Source organism: Caretta caretta, chromosome 9, assembly GCF_965140235.1.
Source record: "Caretta caretta isolate rCarCar2 chromosome 9, rCarCar1.hap1, whole genome shotgun sequence".
Lineage (NCBI taxonomy): Eukaryota > Metazoa > Chordata > Testudines > Cheloniidae > Caretta > Caretta caretta.
This window is the reverse complement of record NC_134214.1, coordinates 1465799-1483205: the sequence shown is the minus strand read 5'-3', so window position 1 is coordinate 1483205 and position 17407 is coordinate 1465799. Positions and strand designations below refer to the sequence as shown.

Genomic DNA, 17407 nt, shown 5'->3' with positions numbered 1-17407 from the left:
GAGCCCGCCTGCCCCAGTGAGCCCTGCTGTGAAAAACCTGCAGGGACCATCCCATTCTGAGCAACAGCCCTGGGACTGGGAGTGAGCTGGGGGAGGGGGCACAAGTGCCGGGCAGGGCAGCGCCATGAGGCTGTTCCCTCCCCACAGCCCCGGCGCTGGCCTGCCGTGCTCGCCCGTTTCTCACATTCACGCTCAGCTCAGGAAGCACGCGGCGTGCAGCCCCCTTTCCGAGCAGGTAAAGGCACAGCCGCTCCACCTCTGACGTGCCTCCTTCCCTGGCCGCACCCCTGGGTGCGCAGCTGCAAACAGCCGTGGGGGTCCGTGTGTTCACACACCCAGCCCGTCTGCACGCCCAGCCCTGGGAACTGTGCGCACAAGTCGGGGTCTGCGTCGCCCCCATGTGGGAGAAGAGACATCGTGCAAGTTTTCACTACTGGGCTTAAAAATCCCACCCCCCGTTAAACCAGAGCAATGTCCCGCGCAGCCCAGGGTAACTAAAGGCACCAGCAATCTGGGTCCCCTCCGTCCCGCCTGCCCCATGAGCTCGGGGGAGGGACTGCTGGCTGAGCCTGAGAGGCAGAACTGAACGGCAGCTCCCCATGCCAGGTGCCCTGGGATGGTCTGTCTGGGAGGGACAAGGACTTGGTGTCTCCTTGTATCTCTTTCTAATGCAGCTATTGTGGCCTCTGCGGGTACTTCTACACAGAAATTACACACCCGCGGCTAGTAGCCTTGGGCTAAGGGGCTGTTTAATTGCAGGGTCGATGTTCGGGCTCCAGCCCAAGCCCTCAGACCCTGCAAGGGGGGACGATCCCAGAGCCCGAACATCGACCCTGCAATTCTACAACCCCTTAGCCAGAGCTGGAGTCGGCTGGCCCGGGCCAGCCGCGGGTGTCTGCCTGCAGTGCGGGCATACCCTGAGCGCCAGCCGTGAATGCCGGGAGCGACCAACCGCCCTGTGCTGGGGAGACAGCGGCCGTGAGCGAGGCTGGGCCCAGGGCCCTCCCAGACTGGCAGAGTCGGCTGCTCATGACTCCACCTCAGGGAAGCAGCTGTTACTCCGTCAGCCCTGAGGAAGAAGACAAACAGGGTGGGGAGCGTGAGCCTCACCCTACCCCTGCCCCCGGTGACTCAGCCAGGGAGACGCCCGCCCGGAACGACTGCTCCCGGTCAAGGGGAAGAAGGTGCAGCAAAGGGTGGCACCGAGGCTTAAAGAGCCATGTCATCAGTGGGGGACGGAGGCCCCCCTCTGCGTGCAGCAGGGACCCCTGCCCATGAACTGCCCCACTCCCTGCCACCGTCCCCTCGTCGGTCTCTCGGTGGGGCCAGGCCTGGCTGGGCAGGGCAGGGAAACGCACATGGCCCCCAGCGCAGTTTACAAGGGAAAGGCAGCTGGGCCGAGCCTGCGTTATCCTCACCCTCCCGGAGTCCCCTCCTCAGCAGGGGGACCCTGAGCAGCCATGGCTGGGGTGAAGGGAGGGGCCTTATGTCAGAGTTGGCTGCCCGCATGGTGGGGGGGCTCCCCGGTATCAGAGCGGCCATTTGGATCTGTGCTGGCCTCCTGGGATTGCTGTTACCTCAGGGGACTTGGGACGGGGTCTCGTGGTGGGGGGACCACCATGGAGCAAAGGGGCAGAACTCAGCCAGGGGAACCTGCCCCCTCCAGCCCTGAGGCAAGGCGCCCAGGGACTGCAGGGCCAGCTGTGCCTGGCCAGGGCTGAGGGGTTCGGGGCAGTACTCTCTGACACGTGTTGGGCCTAGGGACACACAGGGAGCACCATCATCTGTGCCCATGGCCAAAGCCCTAGCCAACCCCAACTGGCCGCAGGGGTTGGGCTGGGGGCTCCAACCTGTCCCATGCCCGACCTCCAGGATCTGCAGGCCTCTGCGGGGGCAGGCCAGACGTCTCCCGCGTACCTGGATGGTAAGCTGCTTGGCGAGGAGTGCCCCGATCGTGTTGCACATGCTGCCCACAAAGCTGTAAATGATGCAGAGCACCGACGCCTCCTGCCAGCCCTTCCTCCTGCAGTGGGCACGGAACAGCCTGGGGGGACACAGAGGGAGAGGCATCAGGGCAGGGGCGCACTGCCCTTTCACCCAGGGGCTGGGGTTCTCAGTCCAGCTTTATCGGCTAGAATGAGGAACAGGCTGAGCTATTTAACAGTGCCCAGGGTCCCCCAGGACACCCCAGTGCCCATGAGGCCAGGTCCTGCAGCCCAGTACGTGGGAGAGTCAATCAGAGTATGCCCCTTCAGTGGGATCGTGGGACATGCTACTAACTAGCAACGGCAGGCTCCTGTTTCACGCCAGGCCCCAAGGCCAGGGTGCTCTCTGGCTTGCCCCAGGGCTGCTCCTGTAACCACACAGCCCGCTGAGCACTAGCCAGCATCGCACTCTCCAGCAGCCCTAGCACTAGGTCTGCGTCAGGGGTGGCCAGGGCAGCTCACTTCCCCTCCCTGGGCCACAGCTCCCCACATGGGGGCCAAGACTCAGCAGTGATGAGCCGCTGCAGGACAAACTCAACACACCTCGGGGAGGGGTGAACTCCAGATGGTGCTCAGCTGGACTGAGATCAGTGGATGATGCTCGTGCAGTAATACGGATGCTTTGGCATGAGAACGCAGCATGTTGGACAAGGTGGTTTTAAGCAACGCAGCCAGGCTAATTACATCCCTTATCCAAATAAATAAAGCTATATAAACGTAGACAGAGGAGGGGAAACCTGGTAAAGCACACGCCTGCCAATGGTTAATTTTCCCATTAATTTTCATACATTGGCTCACATAAAGGGCGGAAGGAGCTGGGTCTAAGGTTATGAACAACAGAGTAAAAAGCAAATAAATAAGAACATAAAAGCTGTACAAGACACGGCTCAGCAGTTTCCCTTTAAATCATCATTGTGTAGCCTGAAATTACATCCCCCAAATGCACCACTCAGCAAGAGCTCTGTTTGGCTCGAAAGCTCGTCTCTTTCAAACGGAAGTTGGTCCAATAAAAAAAGATTATCTCACCCGCCTTGTCCCACTCATTCTAGCCATTTCACAAATGTACCCAACAAATTAGGAACTGTTCTACTGGAACAGAACAAATGGATGTTCTCTTTGCATTAAGATTGCTTGTGGAAAAAATACAGAGAAAAGTAGAAAACCCTGCAGACAGTACTCATCCATGTTGGGAAGGCTTATGAACACATTCCAAGAGAAGTCATTTGGTGGTGCATGACAACGAAACCGATGCCTGAAGACTATATCAGACTTGTCTGGGACACGAACTGTTGGTACGTACGGTTACCACAGTCCGAAATCCATGTGGAGAAACCGAACAGTGTTTAGTAAGAATCAGAGCACATCAGGGCTCAGCACTAAGCCCCTTTTGGTTCCCGTTGGTGCTTGATGCACTTACACAAAACATCCAGAGTGCCCCTTGGTGCATGGTTTTTGCAGATGACTTAGTGATCGCAGGGGAGAGCAAAGAGCAAGTGGAAGAAGATTTAACAAGACAGAGGTGCATGCGAGAAAGAAATGGCATGAAAATCAGCAGGAATAAAACAGAGTACAAGGCCTGCAGATTCGATGATACCCTGCAGGAAGACAAGAAGACTAAGTCTACCGGGCCAGCCATGACCATAGGTAGAGAAGTTCAATGTCACATCTGAATCATAGAATCTTTTGGCCCAATCCTCCAATTTGTCTAGGTCCCTCTGTATCCTATCCCTACCCTCCAGCGTATCTACCTCTCCTCCCAGTTTAGTGTCATCTGCAAACTTGCTGAGAGTGCAATCCACACCATCCTCCAGATCATTAATGAAGATATTGAACAAAACCAGCCTGAGGACCTACCCTTGGGGCACTCCGCTTGATACCGGCTGCCAACTAGACATGGAGCCATTGATCACTACCCGTTGAGCCCGACAATCTAGCCAGCTTTCTATCCATCTTATAGTCCACCTTATATCTGAGTTCCTTCAGAACTCTTGCGTGATGCCATCCGGTCCTGGTGACTTATTACTGTTAATCAATTTGTTCCAAAACCTCCTCTAATGACACCTCCATCTGGGACAGTGCCTCAGATTTTTCACTTAAAAAGAATGGCTCAGGTGTGGGAATCTCCCTCACGTCCTCAGCCGTGAAGACCAATGCAAAGAATTAATTTAGTTTCTCTACAATGGCCTTATCGTCCTTGAGTGCTCCTTTAGCATCTCGATCTTCCAGTGGCCCCACTGGTTGCTTAGCAGGCTTCCTGCTTCTGATGTACTTAAAAAAATTTTGCTATTACTTTTTGAGTCTTTGGCTAGCTGTTCCTCACATTCTTTTTTGGCCTTCCGAATTGTATTTTTACACTAGAGAGCCTCTCCCACAAAGAGTTAGCAGGTCAAGTCAACCACTGGTTATTTATACACTTCTTTCCTATGGCTCTGCTCCTTCTCAGCAGGCTCCTCAGGCCCCCTAGCCCAACACGGAGCTTGCTTTTCTGCCGTGAAATGCCCAGCCCAAGGAGGTGGTTGTCATGAGGCCTGTGTGGTTGGCAGCGGTGGCGCTATCCGGTCACCGGGGCCCGAATCCTCCCAGGGACTCAGGCGTTGCAATGCAGACGGTCACAGCGCCTAACTTGTAGGCTCTAGAAAATGACAGGAAAACCCTTGAGCCACAAAGCCTGAGTTCGGGACCTCGACTCCCTGCGGTGCCTAGGGCGAGCGGGGAGCCCAAGGATGCGAAGACCCACAAGGGCAGGTGCCAGGCGGGGAGCCGCCCGCGCTAGCCCGGGGAGATGCCAAGGAGAGCCCAGTCCTGCTCCTCTCCCCGAGTTGGGAGCCTGAGTCCGGGCTGCAGGAAGCGCCTGTCTCCCGGTGAGTCACCACCGGGGGGGCAGGTGTTCGGCCACCGAACCACCCCCAGGGCCCCCCTAACGCCACCCAGAGCAGCCAGGGCCGGAGGGGGAGTTCTCCTTCCAGCATCTGCAGCCCCGCGTTGGGGCACCCAGGGGATAACGGGGTGTCTCCTGCAGCCGCGGCAAACCCAGGCGCCGAGCAGGATCCGGCCCAGCCGGGTTCCCACGCCCCCTTCTCCGGCTCCCCCCGCCTTGTGACCCGGCTCCGGCAGGCTGGGGGGAGCGGCCGGGCGGCCTCAGTACACGTGGGCCCAGCTCTGCCCGCCTCCCCGGTTCCGACCCAGCTAGAACGACCGGGGGGGCTCAGTTACTTCGCCCCCCAGCCTGGGCGCGACACCCCCCGCCGGGGCTCCGGCCGCAGGGACCGGGGCGCGGGGCCGGGCGGACTCACAGCCCGTGGGCGGCCATCCAGAGCAGCGCGGCCAGGCTCCCCAGCGCGGCGGCGCCGCAGGCTCTGTCCCGGGCCAGGCAGGCGGCGAGGTGCCCCCAGCTCCCGGCGGCGGCTCCCATCGCAGCCCCGTCGCCGGCCGGAGCCCGCCGAGCAGCCGCCCGGGGCTTGGCCGGGGCAGAGGGGCCGGTCCCGGGCGGGCAGGGCGCAGCCGGCTCCGCTCCGCTCCCTGCCGGGCCACACGCCCCTAGCGGGGAGCCGCGAGAGGCGCCGCGTCCCTGGCAGCCCGGCCCGGCCCGGCCCGGGACAGACACGCGCCCCCGGGGCTGGGCCAGGCCCGCTAACCGCTGGGGCTCCCCGGCGTGGGGCTCCGCGCGGACCCGGCCGTGCCAGGGCCCGTGTCCTGGGCTCGGCTTGTGGGCAGGGCCTGGCTGTACAGCGCCGAGCACCAGCGCCCCGCTCCAGCTGGGGCTCTTGGCTGCTACTCTGCATGGCCACAGGCCACCCCGGAGTGAGCTCATCAGAGACCCCCGGGAGCCCCCAGCCTCCCTTCGGGGAACTCAACTCCCGCGTGTGCAGCGCCTGGGGCAGATCTTCCCCTCACCGGCCCCATAACAGCCAGGCCCATCCCATCCCATCCCATCCTGGCGGCTCTGTGGCAGCAGAGGGGCCAGCAGGACTTCACTCTGCTGCGGGCCCAGGGGGGACACGCCCTGTCCCTGGTGATGGCAGAGGATGGGCAACTGCGTGGGGCAGTGAACACCGGGGACTAGCCCTTCATTCAGGGGCAGGGAGGTACCCATGCGTACGTTCCCTGGCTCCATGGCTGGCACCCTGAGCACTGGCTTGCCCAGGTCCTGGCCTGGCCTAAAGCAGTCAAGCAGTGGCTGTGATCCGTGGGTACTAAAGCCCAGCCCTCACGCCAGAAGCCCAGTCCCATACATAGGTGCTGCAGGGCCAGGTCCTTGGCTTGCACACACGTCTGTGACTCACTGTCACGGAGTCCCTGGGCGATGCTCTGGAACTGCTCCCCATGAAGTCAGTCAGGACTCTGGGGTAGTCTCCTTTCTGTGAGCAGCCTGTCTTCAGGACACACAGCTCACACAGCTTCCACCTTCCTGGGTCTGACCTCGGAGCATTCAGCATCCTCTGCCCCTCCGTGCGCTTCCCCCAGCGAGTCTGCTCAGGCGGGGCTCCTGGGGAAGCCAGAGGGTCCTGCACCCCAACTTCGCAGTCAGACGTGACTCTCAGCCAGCCAGTAAAACAGAAGGTTTATTAGACGACAGGAACATGGTCTAAAACAGAGCTTGCAGGTGCAGAGAACGGGACCCCTCAGCTGGGTCCATTCTGGGGGCAGTGAGCCAGACAACCACGTCTGCACTTCACTCCATGTCCCAGCCAGCCCCAAACTGAAACCCCCCTCCAGCCCCTCCTCCTCTGGGCTTTGTTCCTTTCCCGGGCCAGGTGGTCACCTGATTCCTTTGTTCTCCAACCCTTTAGCTCTCACCTTGCAGGGGGGAAGGGCCCAGGCCATCAGTTGCCAGGAAACAGGGTGTCGGCCATTCTCTGTGTCCAGACTCCTGCACACACCTGCCCTCTAGGGCTCTGCAATGATCATACACCCTTACCCCACCCCCTAGATACTTAAGAACTGCCTAGGGGAAACTGAGGCACACCCACACTATTCAGAGGAAACATTAAGAACAGTCCCACTTCGTCACACTCACAAACAAGCAGCAGGGTGAGCGTGAACCAGGCACGGGCGGAATCGGCCCACTGGCCAGCTAGAGTACGCGACTCCTGCTGCACGGCCAAGGGGTGGCTCTAAGCAGAGGTACACGGAGTTGACAGCATGACGGGTGCTGCTGTCTGTTATTGGCGGGTGTCCTCCCTTGGGCGCTGCTGCTGTGCTCGGGTTGCTTTGCTTCCTCAGGCCAGGTCTGCTCCGGCCCGCGGGCTGAGGGCCTTGTTTCTCTGTCTGTCTGGGTTTCTGTATCACATCTGTCACCGTAGTATCCGACCGAGCCATAGAAAGCTGCACAAAGCCTGTGATGGCACCTCCCCCATCCTGCTGCCTGGACTCTCTTTTTCTTCAAGTCCATGGGAAGGGAAGGCGCTCAGCCCCTGGCAGGAGCCGGCTCTAAAGCATTAGCCAGAGCAGCAAGAGGATTTCAACATCTGGGAACCAGGAAGAGGGCAAGTCACTCCCCAGCTGACAGAGGCTGAGCATTCACTCCACTGGCGATGGCTCCTTTGAAGCATGGCTGCTCCTTCATCTCAGCCTTTTGTAGGAGCAATCCGGCTTCTGCATGCGCCAGAAACTTTCATGCTCTTAGGGAAACATCTGAGAGGAAGCTACGGCACCTATTGCACCTTGCCCCACTTGATGAGAGAAATATGTATTAGTTTATGACACTTAAAAGCACATCCAGTGCTTCAATAGGGGACCATCTGGGCCCCCAAAGGTTTACACGCCAGCCATCCCCCTCGCAGGAAACAGGAACTGCCCCCATGCTTACTGCTTGCCCTGGAACTCGGAAGGCCGTTGCAGCAGGGAAGGCTTTTGTCAGTGTGGTCAAGGGATTAGGTCAGGAACAGAATCCAGGAGGTTCTAGCTCCTAGGCCTTTGCTCTGCCACTGATTCACTCTGTGACCTTCGGCAAGTCACATGACTCTAGTTTTCCCATTTCTAAAAGGGGGGTAATGCATCTCCAGCTCCCCTCGGCCGGAGGGTGCTTTAGTATACGGGACACGTTGATTGGACCAGTGCAAAACAAACCAACTCCACCTCCCACTGCAGCATGGAAACAGAACTGTTCGCTCCCTGGGCACTAGGCATGCCTTAGCGTATAGGACACATTGACTGCACGAGTGCAAAACAAACTGTGCATGTGTCATCACATCCCACTGTGGCACGAAAACAGAACTGCTTACCCCTGTGTCACAGGCCCAAGATTAACAGCATCTTTAGGAAATTCTCCTCAGCTCCTGCAGAAGAGCCCTCTGGTTTTGGAGCAGGAGGATCCAAGTTCTAGCCCCCCTGCTGCTCTGGAGTTCACAGTGACCTTGGCATGCAGCACAATATCAGAAGTCCTGCTTTGTCACAGATTTGTGACCTATTCAGGGGCTCAGCAAACCCTTGATTGTTTCCCAGGCAGACTTAGTGCCCAGAAGCACGGTCACACTGCGTTCTGGAGCGGTGATAAGCCTTTAGTTGCAGCATGGTAAGAAATGGCACCCACTGCTTAGTAACAGTACAGGGTTGAATTTATTTAGTTTGTAGAAGCAGCACCTTGTGTCAGGTGCTGTCCGATCACAAGAAAACATGAAGTGCCCACTCTGAAGAGCTTCTGAGACAAAGGGCAGAGGAACAGGGCACAGCACAGAAGCCATCGGTGGATGGCCAGCACACAGAAATAATACTTTCGTGTGCAGATCTCAGTGCACTAGAGAGACGTTAGCAAGCCGCCTTATCCCTGTTTTCCAGGTGGAGAAACAGAGGCACAGAGGTATGAAGGGACTTGGCCGGTGTCACACACTGAGTCAGTGGCAGAGCCAGGAATAGAGGCCAGGTCTCCTGCCTCTCACTCCTGTGCCCTGTTCACTGTACTATGGAGCCATGTTGGCCAGAAATCCTATCCTTCCCCCTTTGATTACAGATAGGCCAGAGCCACTCAGAGGACAGATGAGCACAGTACAAACACCTGTCACTTCCAGCTATTTTGGGGTAGACCAGTCCATTTAGATGAGTGGCCAGTTTGCTCTCTACCCCACAGTTGTGCAGGGGGCATGCTGGCTGATAGCCTCCCCCAGGCAAGTAGCTGGGCACATACAGGGCCAAATTTTAAAGTCCTCACTCCTTTACTTCAATGGGAGCAAGTACCGCAGGATTTGTAAAATGCTTTGAGATCCTTCAGCCTAGAAGGCACTAGAGCAGTGTGCAATATTATTTTATTGCTATTTACCAGGGTTTTCCAGGGCTAGAACGAAAGAGCCATAAGAGCTTGTAGCCGTATCTAGCATATGGAAGGAAAAGGTGAGGACAGGGTGGGTCCCACTGCTAGGTGGACATTGTGCCTTGAGCAAAGAAATACTGCTGCTTATTACGGATTCCTGCCAGGCTTTGTTTTGCTGGTTTGTGTGATTTCCACCTAGCAACACACAGACGAGCCTCTCACACCTGGTGCTTTTATACACAGGAACCGGAGCTTGTCGTGACAGCTGCCAATACCCAATCCCTGGCAGCATTAATGCCCTCACTTCCTGCTTTTCCACCTCCTTAACTGACAGTTCAGGCCCTTCTCCCTCAGAAGCCATCTGCAATTGCAACTGGAGCTTTCAAACCACACATACAGGCAGGGGTCCGGACTGGGGGATGCAGAACTCAGTTCAGACTCTGCTCCAGAGTCATCCTGGAATGTTCTGTCACAATGATTTTCTGACAGAAAATGCAATTTCCACAAAATCAAATTTTTCTGTAGGAGAATTTTGATTTTCCTAAAAGTTTTCAGTTTTCCATCAGGAAAATCAAGACATTTTATTTCAGGTCAGTTCAACCCAAATCAGAATATTTTATTTTTTTACTGACTTGAAACATTTAGTTTTGACAGGTTTCAGAGGAACAGCCGTGTTAGTCTGTATTCGCAAAAAGAAAAGGAGTACTTGTGGCACCTTAGAGACTAACCAATTTATTTGAGCATGAGCTTTCGTGAGCCACAGCTCACTTCATCAGATGTGTACCGTGGAAACTGCAGCAGACTTTATATACACACAGAGAATATGAAACAATACCTCCTCCCACCCCACTGTCCTGCTGGTAATAGCTTATCTAAAGTGATCAGCAGGTGGGCCATTTCCAGCACAAATCCAGGTTTTCTCACCCTCCACCCCCCACACAAATTCACTCTCCTGCTGGTGCTAGCCCATCCAAAGTGACAACTCTTTACATAATCAAGTCGGGCTATTTCCTGCATAGATCCAGGTTTTCTCACTTCCCCCCCACCCCCAAACACACACAAACTCACTCTCCTGCTGGTAATAGCTCATCTAAACTGACCACTCTCCAAGTTTAAATCCAAGTTAAACCAGAATATCTGGGGGGGGGGGGGGGTAGGAAAAAACAAGAGGAAACAGGCTACCTTGCATAATGACTTAGCCACTCCCAGTCTCTATTTAAGCCTAAATTAATAGTATCCAATTTGCAAATGAATTCCAATTCAGCAGTTTCTCGCTGGAGTCTGGATTTGAAGTTTTTTTGTTTTAAGATAGCGACCTTCATGTCTGTGATTGCGTGACCAGAGAGATTGAAGTGTTCTCCGACTGGTTTATGAATGTTATAATTCTTGACATCTGATTTGTGTCCATTAATTCTTTTACGTAGAGACTGTCCAGTTTGACCAATGTACATGGTCAAATGTACATTAGTTTTGAATCAGTTTAAATAAATAAATCTGAGTTTCCCTATCAACATCTTGCCTCCTGGGATTGTAATTCAGACTTCCAGTCTCTTCTATTGGCTGGAGGACTACAACTCCCACACAGCAATGTGGATTTCCTTCTGACTGAGCTGCACATGGGAGTTACGTGTCTTGGGGTACATTATGGGAGATGTAGTTTAACCACGTAGCCTGGCCCCAAGGGAAAACGGTACCATCAGGTTCCTAACCTATAACTCTCATGACGCAATACACCACTGTTGGGAAAAGTGGGGTTTATTATTGAACTGACTCAAAACACTGCATTGCGAGTCAGTTCACAAAACCAAAACACTTGGAGCTGGGGAATGTCTAAATGTTTTGCCCAGAAATGTTGAAACAAAATGTTTCAAGTCAAATTTTGACACTTCTTTTCCACCAGACTCTTTGCAATGTGCACTTGGTCACAATTTGAGACAAAAACAAGTGTTCCTGTCGGAGAAATGCCAGATTTAACCCTCCCCTACTCCACCCACAGTCCCAGAATAACTGGAGATGTCTGACACAACAGGCTTCAGAATCAACCCCTCCCTCTTGGTGACAATCTGAGGGGAGTGGTGTAGAACTCCCGGATCGCTGTGAACTACCCACATGTACGTTTGTGGAAGTGAAGCTAGAATGTGTCAAAGTGAGTAGCTGCTGCAGAAATCCGTTTCCAGGAGTTACACTCTTCAAATCAAGGAGCTGGAACAAAAGCACGTGAACTGTATGTCTAGTTGGCACAGCCTGAATTTCATGTATTGAATACAGGTGCAGAACTGCTCATGAAGAGTCGACAAAGCAAAGTTTATTTGTAGAAATTATTCAGCAAATAACCTTGGCGAATGAATGAATGAAACACTCACACAGTGAAGTTATTATTTTGTTCCAAAAAAGCAGGAGTGCCTCCCCTCCTGTAGCCTGACACAGGCAAATCACTGCAGAGAATGTGCCCTTTGTTCAGCTTTCATCTCTTCGTTAGTAAGGAGCATCTTAAAATAAGCAGCGTGTTCTCCCACAAAACCCAAGCATGAAGGCACGTCTTGGTGCAATTGCCACACAGTGGCTGTGAAATGAGTTGTAGCATCTTACAGCTTCTCTTGTGTTCAGCAGAAGAATAGTCCTGCTTAGGATCAAAGGTAGGCAGCAGCTGCAGGAGTGCACCTGTCAGACACTCAAATCTTTGCAGCTCTCAGCAGCAGCGGAGCCAGCACATCAGCGCAGTGTTACTTTAACCCTGCGTCCTTAGCTAAAAAAGACACACACAACACAGTCCTCCCTGCTGGTCTGTCAGTCTGAAATTCACTGGGCATCTTGTAGTGCATCCAGTAGCACTTTCACTTGGGTTCAAGTTGCCAGCACTGTAAGGTAGTTTCCCAATAACAAAAAGAAAGAAGTCACTTACAGGGAAGGAGGTGGGCTGAAGCCAAAACAGCATTCCACTGTCAAGGGCCTGTGACATTTTCGTGACCGTTTGTTTACAATGGGGACTGGATTTGTACTCATTAGCAGGCAAATCACTGTCTGCTCTTTTCCCCTCTTCAGAGCATGTGATTAGCCCCTAGATTGATGTGTCGCACAAAAAACACATTTCTCTTACCTTCTACAATAGTCAAAAATAGCTTTGTAACATAGAATCATAGAATATCAGGGTTGGAAGGGACCCCAGAAGGTCATCTAGTCCAACCCCCTGCTCGAAGCAGGACCAATCCCCAGTTAAATCATCCCAGCCAGGGCTTTGTCAAGCCTGACCTTAAAAACCTCTAAGGAAGGAGATTCTACCACCTCCCTAGGTAACGCATTCCAGTGTTTCACCACCCTCTTAGTGAAAAAGTTTTTCCTAATATCCAATCTAAACCTCCCCCACTGCAACTTGAGACCATTACTCCTCGTTCTGTCATTTGCTACCATTGAGAACAGTCTAGAGCCATCCTCTTTGGAACCCCCTTTCAGGTAGTTGAAAGCAGCTATCAAATCCCCCCTCATTCTTCTCTTCTGCAGGCTAAACAATCCCAGCTCCCTCAGCCTCTCCTCATAACTCATGTGTTCCAGACCCCTAATCATTTTTGTTGCCCTTCGCTGGACTCTCTCCAATTTATCCACATCCTTCTTGAAGTGTGGGGCCCAAAACTGGACAGAGTACTCCAGATGAGGCCTCACCAATGTCGAATAGAGAGGAACGATCACGTCCCTCGATCTGCTCGCTATGCCCCTACTTATACATCCCAAAATGCCATTGGCCTTCTTGGCAACAAGGGCACACTGCTGACTCATATCCAGCTTCTCGTCCACTGTCACTCCTAGGTCCTTTTCCGCAGAACTGCTGCCTAGCCATTCGGTCCCTAGTCTGTAGCTGTGCATTGGGTTCTTCCGTCCTAAGTGCAGGACACCGTGACCCAGAGCACTTCAACCAAGATGTTTGTCTTCTTTGTAGATTCCCTTCAGCTCCCTCCCCTGTCTGCCTGAGTGGGATCATCTGTCACTGAGCATCCCATGGCGCAGTCGTTGGCATACCTAAAGCTATTTGTAACGTGACACAAACACACTGTAACAGGGGCACTTGACTCCCACACACCCCCTTGTGGCCAGGGATTCCTCCTCCACCTACCTTCTGGGCTCCCTTTAAGTCTTTCTACTCTGGGATGGAGCCTGGAGACTCAGGTGGCCTCCATGGAATCCCTCTCATAGTCTCAGCCCTCAGGGCTACCTGTCTGTCTTCTATGCTCTGCAATAGGGTGCTGACTTCCAGCCTACTTCCCTGAGTCCTTGCAGTCCCTACTTCAGGGCCTTCCACAGGAGCGCTGCTTGCTCCTTGTGGTTCCTCCACTAAACTGTCTTTTATTCCCTTTTATGAGGCCCAAGCTTCGGGCTGTCATCTGACACCACTTAGTCCAGCACTCGTAGGCTGGGAGGCAGCTAATTATGGCAAAGATGGGCCTATTGAACAGGGATGGCTAGCTCCAGGCTTCCTGGCCCTTAGGAGGAGGTCACCCTGTTACACATGCAGTTTAATACTACTAAGCACTTTTTGGGTTCAAGTTGCCAGCACTGGCAAGAGCAGGATGTTCCATTGTCCTGAGCCGTGATTTGACTGTGCCCTTCATAGAATCATAGAATATCAGGGTTGGAAGGGACCTCAGGAGGTCACCTAGTCCAACCCCCTGCTCAAAGCAGGACCAATCTCCAACTAAATCATCCCAGCCAGGGCTTTCTCAAGCCTGACCTTAAAAACTTCTAAGGAAGGAGATTCCACCACCTCCCTAGGTAACCCATTCCAGTGTTTCACCACCCTTCTAGTGAAAAAGTTTTTCCTAATATCCAACCAAAACCTCCTCCACTGCAACTTGAGACCATTACTCCTCGTTCTGTCATCTGCCTCCACTGAGAACAGTCTAGATCCATCCTCTTTGGAACCCCCTTTCAGGTAGTTGAAAGCAGCTATCAAATCCCCCCTCATTCTTCTCTTCTGCAGACTAAACATCCCCAGTTCCCTCAGCCTCTTCTCATAACTCATGTGGTTCCAGTCCCCTAATTATTTTTGTTGCCCTCCGCTGGACTCTTTCCAATTTTTCCACATCCTTCTTGTCGTGGGCGGCCCAAAACTGGACACAGTACTCCAGATGAGGCCTCACCAATGTCGAATAGAGGGGAATGATCACGTCCCTCGATCTGCTGGCAATGCCCCTACTTATACATCCCAAAATGCCATTGGCCTGCTTGGCAACAAGGGCACACTGTTGACTCATATCCAGCTTCTCGTCCACTGTAACCCCTAGGTCCTTTTCTGCAGAACTGCTGCCGAGCCATTCGGTCCCTAGTCTGTAGCAGTGCATGGGATTCTTCCGTCCTAAGTGCAGGACTCTTAACTTGTTCTTATTGAACCTCATCAGATTTCTTTTGGCCCAATCCTCTAATTGTCTTCACATGCCACAACCTGACTTTGAGAAATCCACTAAGATATTTCTAGATTCTCCATGACTTTTATGGCACCGTTTATCCATAGATCTCAAAACACTTTATGGAGAGGAGAAGTATCACCCCTTGTCATAAATATAAAGGGAAGGGTAAACCCGTTTAAAATCCCTCCTGGCCAGAGGAAAAATCCTCTTACCTGTAAAGGGTTAAGAAGCTAAAGGTAACCTCACTGGCACCTGACCAAAATGACCAATGAGGAGACAAGATACTTTCAAAAGCTGAGAGGAGGGAGAAAAACAAAGGGTCTGGGTCTGTCTGTATGCTGCTTTTGCCGGGGACAGAATAGGAATGGAGTCTTAGAACTTTTAGTAAGTAAGCTAGCTAGGTATGTGTTAGATTATGATTTCTTTAAATGGCTGAGAAAAGGGTTGTGCTGAATAGAATGACTATTCCTGTCTGTGTGTCTTTTTTGTAACTTAAGGTTTTGCCTAGAGGGATTCTCTATGTTTTGAATCTAATTACCCTGTAAGGTATCTACCATCCTGATTTTACAGAGGTGATTCCTTTACTTCTATTAAAAGTCTTCTTGTAAGAAAACTGAATGCTTTTTCATTGTTCTAAGATGCAAGGGTTTGGGTCTGTGGTCACCTATGCAAATTGGTGAGGATTTTTACCAAACCTTCCCCAGGAAGTGGGGTGCAAGGGTTGGGAGGATTTTGGGGGGAAAGACGTGTCCAAACTATGTTTCCCAGTAAACCCAGATAAAGTTTGGTGGTGGCAGTGGAAATCCAAGGGCAAAGGGTAAAATTAATTTGAATCTTGGGGAAGTTTTAACCTAAGCTGGTAAAAGTAAGCTTAGGAGGTTTTCATGCAGGTCCCCACATCTGTACCCTAGAGTTCAGAGTGGGGAAGGAACCTTGACACCCCTGTTCTACAGAGAGGGGAACTAAGGCACAGGTAAGTTACATGATTTAGCCAAAGGCCAACTGAGGCCTGCTCTACCCACACAGTTGCACCAGTTTAACTAAAGGTGTGATTTAAAATGCCTCTTCTCATATGCAGAGATCAGAGTTCAATGTCCAGGTTCCATAACAGGATGGCCTTTGTATCAAGGGTTAAATCAATCAATGTAGTTGTATGTGTGTGGACACTTTATAGGGCAAGCTAAACAGAGCTTAGAAGTTTTAAGCCAAGGTAGATGCACATGGGGGTTTACACTGTTTTAAATTAAACCAGGACAGGACTGTGTGCAGACAAGCCCACAGAGTCTGTGGCAGAGCTAGATACATAACATAGCTCTCCTGACTCACAACCGGTGTCTCGTCCATTGGAACATCACTGTAGCATCAGCACAGTGTCACGGGCTTCTGCACTTAGTAGACCTTGAAGCAATCACTTGAGAATAGAACCATTAACCCCTTTCACTACGTCTGATTCCCAGATTCAGTTCACACTGGAGGATAGAAAGTTCAGCACCTCTGCTGCTTCCTACCGGCGAAGCCTCAGCATGGCCACCCCACATCAAGAGCCCTCTCATTCCTTCCCACGCTCACGAACACATTTGCAATAACAGGGCAGAGATGGCCACCTGCAGAGCACAGCTACTCGGTGCTGCTGCCCTCACATCTGCACCTCCAGTACCGCCTCTTCCTGCTCCTCTGACGTGGAGTTCTCCCCTGCACTTCAAAAGGGCCGCTTCATCCTGGAGCTTAGGTTTTCGGCAATGAAACCTTCAAGGCAAAAACCTCTTTTTAGCTGCTGTCAACTTCCCTCAGGGACCCAAGCCACAGAAGGCTCTGCCGTGTGCCCATCTTTCTCTAGGGGATGCTATCTTAGAATACCGATTACACTGTGGGTTTTATATTTGAGAGAGGCTGAACATACAGGGCCCTGAGCAGTTTGTTCTTCGGCCTCCTTGAACTAGGGAGTTGAGGATCATCTTTGCTATAGATGAGTGTCACTGGAGGGGGGCGATGACAGAAATAATATAAGACTTAACAATGGAAAGAGATTTAATTAAGAACTTGACTGTTGCAGAACAGCCCAGGTTAGGGGAGCTGGAAAACACCTGCCGTGCCGTGGGATACTGAAGGGACAACCTGCTGCTCAACAGAGCTCAATGGAGAAAGGGAACTGAGGGGAGCACTGCAGCTGCAATGGAAACACCAGCAGGGAAAAGGTGATAGGTAATTCTGCAGCAAGTAGGACACCATTAGCACAGTGTGCCTGGGTGAAATCATCCCTGGCGCCAACACTTCCCGAGGCAAAGTGCTAATGGCAAGCCATAAGCAATGCTTGGAAGCTCCACCCAGGGGAGTTTCAAGAGAAAAAAATCACCATCATCCAGCCTTTGGTCTGTAGATTTGCACAGCTCTGCTACAGTATGGACACTGCAGCCTTTTACATGCTGTCCATTTCCAGGACAGGAAGGTAGCTTAGGTGCTGCCTTTCAGCTCGCATCCAACCAAACACGGACAAAAGGAAGCCAAAGTGTAGAAACTTGGGTCATGGAGCGAGGGGAGTAGATTCTTCTTTGTTTCTGACCATCACAGAGTGACTGGGGGCAGACGGGACCACATGCTATTCTGTAACACATAACAGAAGAGACAGAGAAATGCTGACAAGGAATGGAGCTCAGGTCCTTTCTGGGATGAGGGCTCCATTCCTCTGATTCTCCCTAGTGAATGCGTGCTTGTGCCAGTAAGGTACAGAGTAGGGGTCAGGAGAGCGACGTTCCGTTACTGCACTAGTAAATTCACGTCAC

At 52.7% G+C, this 17407-nt stretch overlaps 1 protein-coding gene across 4 annotated transcripts in view; it reads right to left on the bottom strand.

Annotated features, from left to right (window-relative positions):
- The window catches only part of TMEM44 (transmembrane protein 44), a 29345-nt gene extending 22424 nt beyond the window's left edge, over positions 1-6921 (bottom strand). For 3 of the 4 annotated variants that reach the window (XM_075132016.1, XM_075132017.1, XM_075132018.1), the window contains exons 1-2: positions 5279-5437; positions 1918-2044 (exon numbers count right to left, since the gene is read on the bottom strand). In XM_075132016.1, coding sequence (XP_074988117.1) covers positions 1918-2044; positions 5279-5397 — 246 coding nt within the window. In that variant the 5' untranslated portion in view covers positions 5398-5437. Of the gene's footprint in view, positions 1-1917; positions 2045-5278; positions 5438-6268 lie in introns of those variants that run through there. The other variant, XM_048864535.2, reaches the window with a different exon arrangement.
- Between the last annotated feature and the right edge of the window lie 10486 nt (positions 6922-17407).